Source organism: Megascapheus bottae, chromosome 2, assembly GCF_031878675.1.
Source record: "Megascapheus bottae isolate mThoBot1 chromosome 2, mThoBot2.hap1, whole genome shotgun sequence".
Lineage (NCBI taxonomy): Eukaryota > Metazoa > Chordata > Mammalia > Rodentia > Geomyidae > Megascapheus > Megascapheus bottae.
The window spans coordinates 62,261,676-62,277,283 of NC_143510.1; the positions used below are offsets into that span (position 1 = coordinate 62,261,676).

General features: G+C 39.7%; 1 protein-coding gene across 4 annotated transcripts in view; it reads right to left on the reverse strand.

Annotated features, from left to right (window-relative positions):
• The window catches only part of Ptprr (protein tyrosine phosphatase receptor type R), a 198,503-nt gene that overhangs the window by 14,421 nt on the left and 168,474 nt on the right, over positions 1 to 15,608 (reverse strand). For all 4 annotated transcript variants that reach the window (XR_016534601.1, XM_090328250.1, XM_090328251.1 and 1 more), the window contains 3 exons: positions 7,589 to 7,699; positions 5,677 to 5,834; positions 1,431 to 1,544 (listed from right to left, as the gene is read on the reverse strand). Coding sequence is in view for 3 of the 4 variants with exons in the window: in XM_090328250.1 (XP_090184376.1) it covers positions 1,431 to 1,544; positions 5,677 to 5,834; positions 7,589 to 7,699 (383 nt within the window). In the remaining variant the exon portion in view is untranslated. The remainder of the gene's footprint in view (positions 1 to 1,430; positions 1,545 to 5,676; positions 5,835 to 7,588; positions 7,700 to 15,608) is intronic.

A 15,608-nucleotide genomic window follows, 5' to 3' on the forward strand; every position in this document is an offset into this window, starting at 1 on the left:
ACAAGAACAAATAAGGACTCTTAATAGTGGAGACAGCATAGGTTTCACTTTAAAAGAATGGGATGCTTGCCAAGGGCTGTGGGCTCATGGTTGAAATGTCAACTACTCAGCTGGAAGTTGAGCTGTGGCTCAAGTGGTAGAGCATTAGCCTTGAGCACAGAAGCTCAGGGACAGTACCCTGGCCCCAAGTCCAAGCTCCAGGACTGGCACCAAACACAAACAAGCAACAAACAAACAAAAACAAAAGAATAATGCTGGGCTGGGAGTTTGGCCTAGTGGTAGAGTGTTTGGTTAGCATGTATGAAGACCTAGGTTCAATTTCTTGGTACCACATATACATAGGAAAAGCCAGAAATGGTGCTGTGGTTCAAGTGGTGGAGCTCTAGCCTTGAGAAAGCCCAAGGACAGGACTCAGGCCCTGAGTTCAAGGCCTAGAACTGGCAAAAATAAAATAAAAAAATAAAGAATAAGATGCTACAAAGGAGTGATCAGTTTAAGTCAAATAACAATTCAGCAATAAAGGAAACAGTAGAACATGCCTATAACCCTAGCTACTTGCAAGGAAGCCTATCTCAGAGACAAAGCACTGAACACAAGGGCTAGGATCATCTAAGAGGTAGAGTGCTGAGTGGTTGCCTAGCATATATGAGACCTCAGATTACCTTCAGTACAGAGGAGGGGAAGAGAGAGAGAGAGAGAAAGAGAGAGAGGGAGGGAGGGAGGGAGGGAGAGAGAGAGAGAGAGAGAGAGAGAGAGAGAGAGAGAGAGAGAGAGAGAGAGAGAGAGGCAGAGACAGAGACAGACAGACAGAGAGAGAGAGAGGGAGGGAAGGGGAAGGAGGGAGGGAGAGAGACAGAGACAGAGACAGACAGACAGAGAGACAGTGATAGAGACAGACAGCTGGAAAGAGAAGAAGAAGAAGAAGAAGAAGAAGAAGAAGAAGAAGAAGAAGAAGAAGAAGAAGAAGAAGAAGAAGAGGAAGAGGAAGAAGAGGGAGAGGAAGAAGAAGAAGAAGGAAGAGGAGGAGGAGGAAGAGGAGGAAGAAGAAGAAGAAGAAGAAGAAGAAGAAGAAGAAGAAGAAGAAGAAGAAGAAGGAAGAGGAGGAGGAAGAGGAGGAGGAGGAGAAGGAGGGAAGAGAGAGAGAGAGAGAGAGAGAGAGAGAGAGAGAGAGAGAGAGAGAGAGAGAGAGAGAGAGAGAAAGGCAGAGAACAAATACCTTATACTAGAATGAGCAGGAATTGCACATCAGTCTAGGTTCTTCAATATCTTTCAAGTGTAATATGTATTCTCTAGCATGTTACAGTAATCTCTATAGAGATTGAGGACCCCAGGACCTGTGATGCTTATGAATCAAGCAGATCAGATGAGCCCATGACAGATAACTCTTCTCTGGAAGAAGTTCTCTGTAGCAAGATCCCTTGGCTACTTACCTGTCCACACGGAGCTGGCAGACAATGCTTAAGGTATCAACCACTCCTTCTTCTTTCAATTGCTGACAACCAATGGATGTAGCAATAAAACACCCAGTTCTACCGATCCCTGCACTGAAACAAAAAGAAAAGGAATTAAAAATGGGGAAAGATGTTAAGACACTTTTCAATATGAAACAAAGGTGAGAAGTAACAGTCATAACAAGAAAATCTCATATGTTGAATATTATATACCGGGCCCTTTGCTGTGGAGTGTGTGTGTGTGTGTGTGTGTGTGTGTGTGTGTGTGTGTGTGTGTGTGTGTAGTGGTTTGAACTCAGGATCTCACACTCAGCAGGCAAGTACTCTACCAACTGAACCAGTCTACCAGTACTCGACCAATGCTCCAGTCCTTAACCATGTCATTTCACTTAGTTTTAAGTAGTAGGATGAGAAGTAGTAGGATGAGTTGGGTAGAAGGAAGAGATGAGATGGTTAGATGGGCTGGGTAGGAAGGAGTGGGGAGACAGTAAAAAGACATTATAAATGGTTCTGGAAAGAATAACAAGAGCTTGAACTTAGGTAAAGCATATGTAGTAGAAAGAAGAGGAGTCGATTTGGATTTATAACAGATATGAGTTTAAAGAACTGGAGCTGAAGTATGAGAAGAGCAAAGATGATGAGATCTGGAGACCCCGTCACCCCCCCAAAATGAGATATCCCTGAGGCAAAAGTGAATTGTGGAACCAGAGATGGTTGAAGGAGACAGGCATGAGGAGTTTAGATGCAAGGAAGTCTAGTGAATAAGCCAAGATTCAGTTCCATTGAGGACAGAAGATGGGGTTGGAATCACATACTTCCAGACCATTTATGTATAGGTAATATTTAGATAAAAACACTGCCTTTGGTGACATATCCATGGATGGATATGTCTCCCTTCCAGTTTATCCTGCAAAGTCTATATGTCAATTCCTCGCAGGTCTTTATCTAAATCTCTTACATTTCTCCCAGCTGGAATTCTGGCGGTTGCTATTTTACACTAGCTCAGTGTATCTAAATTGGATGTCTTTAAGATGGACTTAATTATCTTTTCCCTCAATGACATTGCCTGTCAGCCAAGTTTTTCAGCCTAGAAATCTTGGGAGCCATCTTCACTTATCTCCCCCTCTTGTCATCTCCCACGTCCCATCTGCTACTGATTCCTTCATTTTCACCCCCTCCCCCCCGCCTATCTCTACTGAATGTTTGGGACTCTGTGTGAGCTTTCCTTTCTGTGGACTTTCATCTTTAACATCTCCTGGTTTCATGATCAGCAGTTATGTCATGCTTTTCCAAGTCTCCAATCTTTCCCTGAACTTAAAACTTCATGATACAGCTAAAAGCTCGTCTCTTCTATCTACATAAAGGACTTCATTGTATCACTCCCTGTGCAAAACCTGTAGATGGTTCTTGTTCATGACCTAGCAAAATCTGAATGTAATAACTTTTATATATTTCTGCTGTCTTCTTTCCACTCTATGCATTATTGCTCTCATTTTCACGAACTTTTGCAAACAACGCCTTTTGTTCTTTAATTTTCCCTTATTTGTATCTTGTTTAGTATGAGTACAGACAAATTCAAAAGAAATGGGTCCTTTTATCCAGAGTATCTACAGTTGGGAAGAACTAGGAGTTGATAACATTTTGTTTATCATGAATGAGAAAGTATATATATATATATATATATATATATATATATATATATATATATGTATTCCATGTATGACAATGGAATAAATAAAGAATACAGAACAAGATATGTGACATAACAGTAAGTAGACTAGCTTGGCTAAAAGAGAAAAGTATTTTGGTGGAAGAGTGGGGAAATAAGATTGAGAAGGTAATTTGAACTCTTACATGGAGGGCTAAAAACTTTCTACTCTGTCCTTTACCCCCCTCTCTCTCTTTTTTTTTTTTGAACTTGATGGAAATTGGAATTTCTCTGGCTTTTTCTTAAAAATTTTAAATTGCTATTATAAAGGTAATATATGAGGTGTTATTGTAACATAAATCAGGTAATGAGTACATTACTTTTTTGAATATCTCCCTTTCTTAACCTCTCCCAGTTTCCCTCCAACCCCGTCCCCATCTTCAAGTTAGTTTCAACATAGTTTCTAGTGAGCACCACTATTGCATTTATCGCCTTTGATCCCTCGTTTTCTGTGGTTCCTCCTTACCCTCCCAAGGACAGATAAATAAGACAGAATGAAAGGAAAACAACAGCAAAACAAAAAAATGAACCCTTGTTTCCATTTTCTGGAGTTTATTTTGATAAATATCATTGTATTATATTGTATTTATTTATTTTTGTCATGGGACTTGAACTCTGGGCCTGGGTGCTATACCTGAGCTCTTCAGCTGAAGGCTAGTGCTCTATGGTGCTTGAGCCACAGTGCCACTTCTAGTTTTCTGGCGATTAATTGGAGATAAGAGTCTCAAGGACTTCAGTGCCCAGGCTGGCTTTGAACCATGGTTCTCAGATCAGAGCCTTCGGAGTAGCTAGGATTATAGGCATGAGCCACTGGTGCCTGGCTCAAATATTATTTTTTTATTATCAGAAGGAAACTGAATTTTTGCTCCCTGGGGGGCCAGGGTGAATTCACACAAGTAAGTTTTATATGCAAGTAATTTTATATGTAAGTAATTTTAAGGAGTCTGTTGATCTCTAGTTTATCTATAGACTCACAGTTAAGAACTCTTACATAGGCAATGTGAAGTCATTGACAAGTTTTGAACCCATGGATTCAAAGTGATGAGTAATTAGTTTTTGGCCTACAATCCTAGGCCACCATGGCCTGGGGAAGAAGGATACATGTGTTCAATTAGTCAAGTACAGCTGAACTACATGGATGAGGTCATAAGGGCCTGAACTGGGGTGGTTGGCAGGAAGTGGTGATTATGGGAGAAGCTTTGAAGGAAAGCCAGTCTAGTGACTGATTAGATACTGAGGCTGAAGTTGAAAGAAGAGCCAAAGATAACTGTCAACTCTGGACACTAAGTGACTGGAAAAAAGAAGGCCCTGTTCTTAGAAATAGTAATCAGAAAGAGGACCTGGTTTTACAGGGGAAGTGCCTACTTCAGTTTAGATATTCTGAGCACTTTATGATTTGGGGTGGAGGAAAGTTCCAGTCTTAAACTATAGCCACGTATGTTTTTCTCCACATTTGGCTACGAGCTAAGTTTAGAATAAATTATAATGTTGGAGGCCATATAACGAGACCTTTGGATAAATAGACATGTAATAACATTGTAATCTACATAGTCTCAAAAAGGAGACCAAAATAATACCTCATTTGTTACACATAATATCTAAAGCTCTCTAAAAGGGACTTATAAGGTTAAACAAAGCAATGTAAATTATTTTGAAAAAGTATGAGAATAAATGATTAGTCATGTAAATAACTTTAAAATACTCACTTAACCAGTCATAGGAGGTGAACTTTAACTAGACCTGAGGCTGCGAGGTCACCGTGGATGATTGATGTTGCTGATGGCTTGGTTTCCATGACCCCCTTCTAGGAATAGTGCTTTACTTTACTTTTAATAAACAATCACTGTCTACTTCCCACTTGGTCATTTTGTCTTCCTCTTCCTTACATGAGATAACTCTAAGAATAGTTGATGGGTTCTCCAGATTTAACACAATAATAAATGGTATCAAGGTACAGTTCATACTTACAATCCCAGCACTTGTGGGGCTGGGATGCTTGGGAGTTCGAGACCTGCTGAGGCTACATGGTGTGATCCTGTCACACTATGATAGAATCTAGGTTCCATTTTAAAACAATAACAAAAAACTTATCAGTAATTTTGAAAACTCAGACCTGTAACTCCTAGTGAATGTGAGACTAAAGAGACAAGAATGAATCGAAACATCTTGCAAGTTAGATGACTTCATTAAGATCTGTTCATGGAGCCATTTCTCAAGAACTAATATTTTGTTCACTGTGTCATTATTTAGTGAAAATGCACACCTGTCAACATCATCTTGAATAAGATTTAAGTATCAGGAAATTAACCAATTTAATAAATATTTAATTGCACATGTTACGTTGTATCTGAGCATCAGGAACCCAATTTTAAATAAATATTTGAATACATTTTTAACAAATAATATTTAATTGAACTAGTAAGTTCTATCTGGGAATCAGAACCTTGTTTCCATCTGTTCTGTGGCTGTATGGAGATTGGACAGTTATCTAATTAGAAAGATCGGTTGGTGTCTTACCTGCAGTGAACCACCACGGGCCCTCGGCCCTGAGAAGCCAGTCTGTCTTCCTCCACATCCAGCATTAGCTGTAGGAGGGGCTGAGCGCTGTCTGGAGTCTTGTGATCTGGCCAAGAGGTGTACCAGTAATGCTTCACATGCTGGGTGTGACTTCCTTGCTGAAAATAGCAAAGGCCACCACATGCCTTATTCACTCGGGGAAAGAAACGTGTCGAAAGCACAACATTGAACACTTCCCCTCCTATCTTATTGGTGACTTACTTTGATGTGGAAACATCCAGATTCTTTTCCTTGTTAAACATTCCTTCACCTTGAGAAAACCTGATCTTAAAGTTTGACAGATTTACCTCTAGATCTCTATCTGCCTGGTTCATATAGATAATATATGTGTGTTTAGAATCACAGTAGGGATTCCTGGACTGCAAACATCTGGAAGGCTCATGAACATCATGTCAAGACAGCACCAGGAGGGGGCGTGGTGTGGATCATGCATGTGTTGGAAAACAGTTTTTGGAGCAGAGTATGCGCCTGTAATCTATAAACTTCTGTAATCTCAGGACCCAGGAGGCAGAGGCAGAAGGATTGAGAATATAAGGCCAGCTTGAGACTGTACCATAGAACAAAAGGGCTGGGAATGCACTTCAGAAGTAGAGCATTTGTCTACTCATGTGCAAGTCCTTGCCTGGGTTCAATCCCTAATACAGACAACAAACAAAACAAAATAGGTTTGAGTAGGTGCTTGCTTTCCTTCTTTCTTTTTTGTGGGTCATGGGGCTTGAACTCTGCGCCTGGGCACTGTCCTTCAGCTCTTTAGTTCAAAGCTACCACACTGCCCTTGAGCCAAGCCCCACTTCCCATTTTCTAGAGGTTAACTGGAGATAGGAGTCTCAGGTCCTTTAGTGCCCGAGCTGACTTTGAACCGGGATCCTCAGATCTCAGCTTCCTGAGTAACTAGAAATACATGCGTGAACCTCTGTGCCTGGCACATAGATGCTTTCTTATACTACACTTTAAATAAAACCCAGCAACTCTGCCTCCACTCTGCCTCTTTGTGATGATTTTATCCCTGCACAGAGATAAGATTGAAATCCTTGGGAAGATTATTTTTTACAGGCCTAAAAAATACCATGGCAACATTCCTCAGCATCTGTTGCCTATGAGCTAAATAAGTTAGTTTTTCTATGCCGTAAGAGGTCCGGGGAAAGTCCCTATAAATGACTGGAATGCCAGGATTTGGAAGATACATCAACATTTCAGGCTCCCATTGTTTTCCACACCCAACTACCCCTGCACATTTTATCCTTCAAACTTTGCAGGCCTTAAAGCTGCTTAGACCAAAATGACATTTAAAAACAACCTCCTAGTAAAGCCTCTGCATGAGCCTTGCTGGGTACTTGTGGCTCACACCTGTAATCCTCTCTACTCAGGAGACTGAAGTCTGAGGATGGTGGTTTGAAGCCAGCCCAGGCAGGAAAGCCTATGAGACTCATATTTCCAATTATATGCCTAAAAAGCTGGAAGTGGAGCTGAGGCTCAAGTGGTAGAGCTCTAGCCTGGAGCAAAAAACAAAAAAAAATCCCCAAAATCCCCAAAACTAAGAGTCAGTTTCCAGGTCACCAGTTCGAGCCCCAGTACCAAGCCCAGTACCCCCCCCACACACACATTAAATCTAACATGCTCTATTATTACAACTTAGAAAATCCCACAGAAACTTCCTTAATGTTCTCTTTACATTAATTTCATTATCCCACATAACAATAGCTGACAAAAGGGAATACACAAAGGAACCACTGGAGTTTCCTCTTTAATCTTAGCATATTTTGATTATATTTTGGTATGCATCTTTTCAAATTAGAAGTGAAATCTACTTCATCTACTTGGATGATAGCAAGAGCTATGCATGTAATCTTACCTTTAAGACAAGGTTTCTCACTGTGTAGCTATCACATTCATTAACACTGATAACCAGCACCTCTACCTTTCCATAAATCCCCCTCTTTTCTGGCCAGTAGAGCACACATTTCTGGTGGTGGGGGGTGGGGCAGGAAAAAAAAGAACATAGCAGTGATTAATGGATGTTGTTAATGTTGATTTATTTTCACTGAAATAGCTTTTTATCTTTCTTCATTAAAAATCAAATACCAATATTTATCATTCTCTTGATTAATTAAATAGCAACTATTCTACATGCTACAGTCATGAAGGAAATTCATATATTCCCAGCACGCAGTTTCCTTAATCTGTTATAATAAAATATACCCCCACATTATAATAAAAATATCCTCCACATTCTGACCCTTCTTCAAATAAAGTGGATCCTTTTAGCTTTCTTTACACAGGCAGATCAGACTGTTGGCTTAGTATTAAGACTGACTTAATGTTAAACCTAAAGCAAAGAAACATTTCAAAAACAGAGTATTACAATTCCCCCCTCCCCCACATTCACATATTTACATGTGAATATTTTGATGCTATTTACCCCCAGTTCCATTTTCACATATATATATGAAATATATATATGTATATATGAAATATATATTCACATACATACATATCTTAAATAGAATTATGAAAGGGTGGCTTGGATCACGATGCATAGTACCCATAAACTGACATGATGAATTGAAACCTCTCTGTACAACTACTTAAAGATAGTAATGATTAAAAAAGAAAACAGACGGAGGCAGGGAGTTTGGCCTAATGGTAAAGTGCTGACTAGCATGCAGAAAGACCTGGGTTCAATTCCTTGTTACCACATACATAGAAAAAAGCCAGAAGTGGTGCTGAGGCTCAAGTGGTAGAGCTCTAGCCTTGAGAAAAGCCCAGGACTGGCAAACAAAACAAAACAAAACCAGACTGAGGAAAAGAAAACAGCAGACTAGCTTACTTCCCTCCATTTCTGTGAGTTGCCAACTCTCTAAGAAGCTTCTCCTTTGTTTAAAAGTAGTCATACGACCCATTTTGCCTGGCTCTCGTTGGTCGAGCACCATTCATTTCCTGAGCACTCACCTATCTGAGCACTCTGTCTCCTGGATGAAGTCGGAGAAGAGAGAGGGGCACATGCCTTCTTGTCCAGGCTTCCCTTTGGGATGGTGGCTCTCGGGAGCCAGGCAGGGCTTGTCACCTGCACCCCTGTCTCTCAGCAACATTTGGACAAACATCTGCCCCTTTGTGACCAATAGATCTGCTACTGCAGTTTCCTTGACTCCCTCACTTTCTTGAACATTCTCCCTGTCCCTACCCAAAAAAGCAATTGGCAACTAGTTCCCAGTAGACAAGGCAGTGAGACTTGTTCATTCAAACAACCCTTAATTAGCATCCCTTCTCCTTTCTGAGAAACCATGACTTATTTTTATATACAGAATACACTTCCTACCTTGTAGAAGTAGAATAAGAGGCCCAATAAAAATAAGAAGCTTTTAAACTAAGACTGGGGAGAGGTGCAAGTGTCATTGGGTCAAGTTCATTCCTGAACTTTTTTTTTTTTAAAGGATTCTGTATTGTGTTACTAACAGTGATACAAAAGAGGAGGAAAAAATGGAATTCTTGGTAATTTGAAAGAGTTATCTATGTAGAATATAACCTTAATTCATCACTATTGTTCTAAGAACTGGATGTATCCTTTCAGTAAAATTATTTGTTTTTCTATTGAATCAATAGAACAGAGGAATAAATAATATGGAAGAAAGAGGGTTTTTTTTTGACAAAGTGTTGTGTATCTTGTGCAAAGTTATCATACTTGAATGGGAAGATTGTTGACCATGAGCAATTTTTCATAACCCATGATTTATAGCAAAAGTACAATGCAATACAGAGCAATGTAAACATATTTTTATGATTTTCCTTTCTTTGGCTAGTTCCTGTTACTTCTACCAAGTTAGGATCTTATGTTTCAGAAGAAGACACAGCTAAGTGTAGTTGCTTGAAACAGTCTTGGTGCATGAACTCTGGGCCTGGGCTCTGTCCTTGAACTTCTTTTGCTCAAGGCTAGTGATCTACCACTTGAGCCACAGCCCCATTTCCAATTTTTTCTGAGTAGTTTGTTGGAAATAAGAGTCTCATCAACTTTCTTGGCCAGACTGGCCTCAAACCACAATCCTCAGATCTCAGCCTCCCATATAGCTAGGATTATAGACATGAGCTACTGGTGGCTGGCTTTACAACACTCACTTTAAAAAGGTTATCTTGTTTTTAAATTCTCTACACTTAAAATCAAAGATTTTGCTCTGTGGGCTAAAGGGATTTAAACTTAGGACCTTGTACTGTCTAAACAGGTACTCTTACTATGGAATCATAACCTCAGATCTAACTTTTACTCATTATTTTTGAGACAGGTCTATACCTTGGTGAGATTCACCTATGTTAGGCTTTCTGATAGGATAACAGACAACCCCAAGGTTCAGTTCTTTGTCTACCTCAGCTATTCTTGAACCTTGATCCTAATAATCTCTGCCTCCAAGTATCAAGATTACTGGCATGAGAACCCAGTGCACATATTTGATTCATTTTTGTCTGTCTTGGAACTTGGACTCAGGGCCTAAGCACTGTCCTTGGGCTTTCTCAAGGCTAGACCTCTACCACTTGAATCACAGCACCACTTCTGGCTTTTTCTACGTATGTGGTACTGAGGAATCAAACCTGGGTCTTCATGCATGGTAGGCAAATACTCTATCACTAAGCCAAACTCCTGGCCCCATATTTGATTCTTAATTGACACATAGTAATTATATATTATATTATATATATTGTATATTTATGGGTATAGTGTGACACTTTCATACATGTGTACATGTGTATTGATCAGTGTTGGGATAATTGGCACATCCATCAGCAAATATATTTCTTATTTCAAAAAAGAACTACTTCCTTTTAAAACATACATTATTTGTTATTGAATATCTATTTCCCATTTGAGTGCATGTCAGATTTCATAAAATCTAAGGCAAACATGACACACACTTAGTATATATTATAAAAAAGTCTTGGAATGTGTTTAATTAAGCAATGACATCTATAGGAATTGTAATTGACTTAAGGAAATAATTATCTTCCATTGCTCTCATAAGATTCTTTTAGTTTGCTGCTTATAAATTTAAAAATATTCCTGTTAGGCTAATAATAATAATACTAGTATAGTGCTTTCTGCTGTAGAACATGTTACCCTTATTAAAACATCACTGAATACCTTCCAGTATCTTTGCAAAGAATAAGCCATATTTCTGTTTTACAGAAGGGAAATTTGAGGTAGGAAAATACTCTCATCCAATTCATCTAACATGAAGTTAGCTGTGTGCACTGTGCCAGTTGGTTGGGCAAGTTATTTCCAAGCAATAGTTAAAAATCTTTGACTTCATCTCCTACTGCTTACTCACTTGCACATTTGATTTCAGTCACATAGTATTCTTTGTCTCTTTCCTAAAGCATAACAGGAGAGAGATTCAGGAGAATTTTATTAGCTGTTTTTTCTGCCATATGACACATTGTTACAATACTTGACTAATTCCCTTGCATGCTTTGATCACAGATGCCCACAGCCAATGCCTGAGTGATATTGCAAACTCATCTCTCTAATGCACCTCTCAAACCTGTCACACTAACCATGCTTTGTTTCCCAATAGTAAGTGCCATTTAGATTAACATACTGCATTTCATAGCCATATAGATATAAAACATACATGTTATACACATACCAATATTACTATATACAGCTATGCATGATGCCTATTTATTTTGTATCTTGTTTGTTGTGTCTCCTCTCATTAGTTTGTAAAGTGTATTTTTGTTAGCTTTGTTCATAAAGATGGATCCATGTGTTTTCACTACTGCTGGACAGTAGAAAATTGGTCATTGTTAAATTAGTGAATGAATGCATACAAATATACACAGCACTGGGAATTTGTGTGTGTGTGTGTGTGTGTGTGTGTGTGTGTGTGTGTGTTTTCCAGTCCTGGGGCAGGGCCTGGCTACTGTTGCTGAGCTTCTTTTGCGCAAGGCTAGCACTCTACCACTTGAGTCACAAAGCCACTTCTGGTTTTTTCTGTTATGTGATACTGAAGAATCGAACTCAGGAATTCATGCATGCCAGGCAAGCATTCTACCATTGAGCCACATTCCCAGCCCTGGATGTTTTCTGTTTGTTCTTTGGTTTTTGTTTTTTAATAAAGAAGAATTCCATGCAAATTAGCTAGAGAACTTTAGCTATTGCAGATGATGATATGGTTGAGATGAATATATAGCTGAAAAACACCTTGGAAAATGTTATTTCAAGAGTTCATATGTTTTGGGCCAATAAGTTTACATTTATGAATATATCATAATGAAATAATAAGAGATATGGCTAAAAATTGTTAACAATCTAAATAACTACTATTAAGGAAATGATTATACATGTGTAGCATATCTATATAATAAAATTGTGGCTGTTGTTTTAAATACTGCTTTGATCACCCAGAGGAGGCTCAGAATATTAGGAGCAGAATACACAATAAAGTGCAAATCACAATTTATTTCCTTTATGTCAAACCTGTGCCTTTCCATGTCTCCCTTTATTGCCTGCCTCCTCACTGACTCTTCCCTCTGCACTTCTTATGTCCTAGATTCTTTGATTTTTCTTTTTGGTTGTGGGGCTTGAACTCTGGGCCTATGCACTGTCCCTTGAGCTCTTCAGCTCAAGGCTATCACTGTACTACTTGAGCCACAGCGCCACTTTTGGGGTTTTTTTTGGTAGTTAATTGGAGATAAGAGTGTAACGGACTTTTGTGCCTGGGCTGGCTTTGAACCATGATCTTCAGATCTCAGCCTTCTGAGTAGCTAGGATTACAGCCGTGAGCCACTGCACCCAGCTTGCCTTAGATTCTTTAATCACTTAATAGAAGTCACCATCCAAAAGTCTCTGGAACTTCTTAAACTTCATACTCAAAAGCAAAAGGCATTTTCTTCTCTACTAGATCTTCCTATAACCGCCCCCACCCTGGTCCCCAAACCAGGGTCATGACATCACAATCCACTCAAACTCCAAAAGGAGAAACCCTCCTTTCTCTTTTTCTCATTCAGTCAGAACCAAGTACTATGGCATATCTTCTAAATCTGTTCCATTTGTCAAAACACTCTGCCATAGCCTTAGTTCAGTACTTGCTTTCTTATCTGAACTTTGCTATCAATGCAACAGTGATAGCATTTCCCCTTGCTTTCTCAAATCCAAACCCCTCTATCTTGCACATTAACTGATAAATACAGTACAATTTCCTGATATACAAATTACATTGTGTCACTCTATATCAAAAAATTAGTGGCTCTCTGCTGGCTATCATTAATACCTATATATGTATATATTTTAAAGCATAGTTCTCTTCTTTTCAAGGTCACCTTTCCAGTATAAATGCCCTTCACTTCCTACTAACACTGTGTGTGCTCTAAAAACCAGGCAGTTCAAGTCAGGCATACTATGTGCTATCTTGAATGCCTTCATATGCAGTAGCTTTGCAGTACTATTTTCTGGGCATCTGTTCACTTAAAAAAAAATGAGGTCATAAAAATAAATATTTTTCTGTAGCTTGTTCCCATAGGGAAGGAAAGGGAAGATGGAAGGAAATGTTAAAATATGATTCCTTTAAAAGCTCTTAGTTCAACCCCAGTACCTGCACCAAACAGCAAAATAAGTAGGCTGAGCATCAAGTGACTCGTGCCTCTATAATCCTAGCTACTCAGGAAGCTGAGATCTGAAGGTTTAAACCAGCCCACCCAGGAAAGTTTATAAGACTCTTAACCCCCAGCTAACCAGCAGGAAGTTGGAAGCAGAGCTGGCTTGTTGGTTGTTGCTGCTCTGGAGCAGAGCATGAGTATGAGAGGGACACCAGGGCCAGCCTGAAGTCCCCTGGAGCCCTCCCCCAATTACCGGGGCGAAAACAAACACTGAGCCAGGAGCTGTGTCAGCCATGAAAAAGCACAGCAGATCTCTCTTCTATTGCTTTGGGAAAGTAGTTATATACTGTTGGGGAAAGAGGGCATGGAGAAGGGGAGAGTAGCCAATAGAAATAGTGCTATCACTAAGGGCAAACCTTTAGGTACTGGGCGGGACCGGTGCAGGAAAGCATGCAGGCTGAGGACCTGCGCTGTGGGGGGTTCAGTTGAGTCACATACACAGAAATACCTCAAGAGAGGTATGCGAGGAATGCGAATACCTCAAGAGAGGTATGCGAGGAATGCCTGGCCAAAGCCCTTTAATGGCTGCTGAGCTGGAATGATGAACAGGCCTCAGAGATGGAGAGCAGGCCCCAACACTGCCTCAAGTGTTAAGAGTTCCAGCCTTGAGTGTAAAAGCTAAGGATGGGACCAAGGCCCTGAGTTGAATCTCCAGATCAAGTACACACATGCATTCACACACACACACACACACACACACACACACACACACACACATTCACACACACATAGGTCATTTGGTATCCAACTATTAATTAAGGGACAATAAATGTTTTTATTATTCCAAAAAATATGATGCCTTTATATGTTGTTTTGAGATTGAGTTGTTTCCAATGGTGGAATAGATGAAGCAATAGGAAAAATGTGTTTGATAGCACTGAGCATATGTGTGTAGCTTAATTGACATGAAACATGTAAACATAGAGCAAGTGATGGCTGGGTACGTCTTAGGGGGAATCATTATGTTGGGCTAAATCATCAGGTAAATTGCTGTACTTTATGAAAGATAAATTCAGTATTTGATTGTTCTAAGCTCATAGTGAGTTGTTTGCTTGCCTTTCAGCATCCTGCTTCTTTGTGCATGGTCTTGGGAGTTAAACCTTAATGAAAAAGGACTTAAATGAAATGGCTGGATCTCTGAGCTTCAGTTGTCTTATTTGTAATGTAGAAGTACTAAAACATACTTTCTAGAGTGAGGCAAAGAATGGGCTGAATTTATGTACATCTGGGCTTAGGGCATTTAGTCATTAAACAGATGTGGCTAGAAGCATCTTCCATGGTCTGACTAAAATACAGTCAACATTTACATCTACTTCCTTTCTTTCCCAGAGGAGAATACATGTGTAACACAAAACACCCAGAGGTGTCTGATGACTAACTCCTTAGAGGTGTAAAAACCCTGCTTGCCATTTTTAGGTGGATTCCATTCCACTTGCTAGGTTTTAGGTATTACGTCTTCTCTAGTGATGTAATAACTTGTGTTAAAAGAAACTGGGAGCTGGTGGCCCATGCCTGTAATCCTAGCTATTCAGGAGGACTGAGATCTGAGGATCAAAGTTCAAAGTCAGCCTGGGCACAGAAGTCCATGACATTCTTATCGCCAATTAACCACCAGGAAATCAGAAGTGGCACTGTGGCTCAAGTGGCAGAGTGCTAGACATGAGTTAAGAGCTCAGGGACAGCACCCAGGCCCAGAGTTCAAGCCCCACGTCTGAGCCAAAAACAACAACAACAAACAACAACAACAAAATATGGTAAATTGGAACATTGTATGCTTTGGCACTCTCCCTTAGTGCTCAAGGCTGGCACTCTACTTCTGGCTTTCTGGATTGGAGATCAGAGTTTTATGGACTATCTGGGTTGGTTCTGACTGAACTATAATCTTCAGATTGTAGCCTCCTGGGTAGCTAAGATGACAAGCATGATCCATCAGCAACTGGTTCTTCCTGAGATCTATGTAGAAGAAGGTACTTAAAATTTCCAGCAACTAAATCTCTTATCATAATATTTTCAGGTCAATTTCTTCAAGTTTGTGTTTATTTTCACTTTATAAAAAGTGGCTGGGAATGCTAGGATTTATTAAGTAAAAGGTGGTAATTATTCACTTATTTACTTATTAGAAAGCAGAAAGGGACCTAAAATATGTTTGTAGCGTGGGAACTTCTCAAGATAACTTCATATTTCTTGAGGAAATGATTTTTGTCTATTTTAAACAATGAAGCCTAGCACAA